At 71.9% G+C, this 513-nt stretch overlaps 2 protein-coding genes across 2 annotated transcripts in view; one reads left to right on the top strand and one right to left on the bottom strand.

Moving 5' to 3' along the window:
• TRMT12 (tRNA methyltransferase 12 homolog (S. cerevisiae)) overlaps nt 1-62 on the bottom strand; it is a 2,491-nt gene extending 2,429 nt beyond the window's left edge. Inside the window, exon 1 of the mRNA XM_009997254.1 lies at nt 57-62. Coding sequence (XP_009995556.1) covers nt 57-62 — 6 coding nt within the window. The remainder of the gene's footprint in view (nt 1-56) is intronic.
• A 176-nt stretch (nt 63-238) lies between these two features.
• CSTF2 (cleavage stimulation factor, 3' pre-RNA, subunit 2, 64kDa) overlaps nt 239-513 on the top strand; it is a 6,732-nt gene continuing 6,457 nt past the window's right edge. The window contains exon 1 of the mRNA XM_009997253.1: nt 239-278. Within this exon, the coding sequence (XP_009995555.1) occupies nt 239-278 (40 nt within the window). The remainder of the gene's footprint in view (nt 279-513) is intronic.

Raw genomic sequence — 513 nt, 5'->3', positions numbered from 1 at the left:
AGGCGCTGGCCAAACCCTCGTTCCGTGGCCAGCGCGGGGACGGGGACACCCCGGGCCTCCATCCTCCTGCCCCGGGGTGCAGGGGTGACACCAGCTGGGGATGTGGCCACTGCCAGAGCGTGTCAGGCTGGCAAACGAGAGGAGCTGTGGGGGCCCCTGGCACCCCCGTGCAGGGGATGAGCTGCCGTGGGGTGACTGTGGTATCCCCAGGGGGTGGCAGGATCTGGTGGTCAGTGGGATGGGGCGCCTGGGGGTGTCCCAGGGGTGGGGACTCTGGGGTGAGGAATAAGGAGCTCCAGGGACCGGGGTGCCCGGTGGTGGGGAACTCCAAGGGATGGGGTGCCCAGGGTGTGTAGGAGGGGGTGTCCGAGTGGGCGGGTTCCTGGGGGTGAGGGGTCCCAGGGGATGGGGTGCCCGGGGGATGAGGAGGAGGGGGTGCCCGGGGGATTCGGGTTGGCCTGCCCAGGGTCGCACACCTGCCGGGACGGGCTGCCCGGGTGCGGGGCCTGGGGT

Source organism: Chaetura pelagica, unplaced genomic scaffold, assembly GCF_000747805.2.
Source record: "Chaetura pelagica isolate M959 unplaced genomic scaffold, ChaPel_1.0 scaffold344, whole genome shotgun sequence".
Lineage (NCBI taxonomy): Eukaryota > Metazoa > Chordata > Aves > Apodiformes > Apodidae > Chaetura > Chaetura pelagica.
Note: the sequence above shows the minus strand (reverse complement) of the source record. Positions and strands in the feature narration are given on the sequence as shown.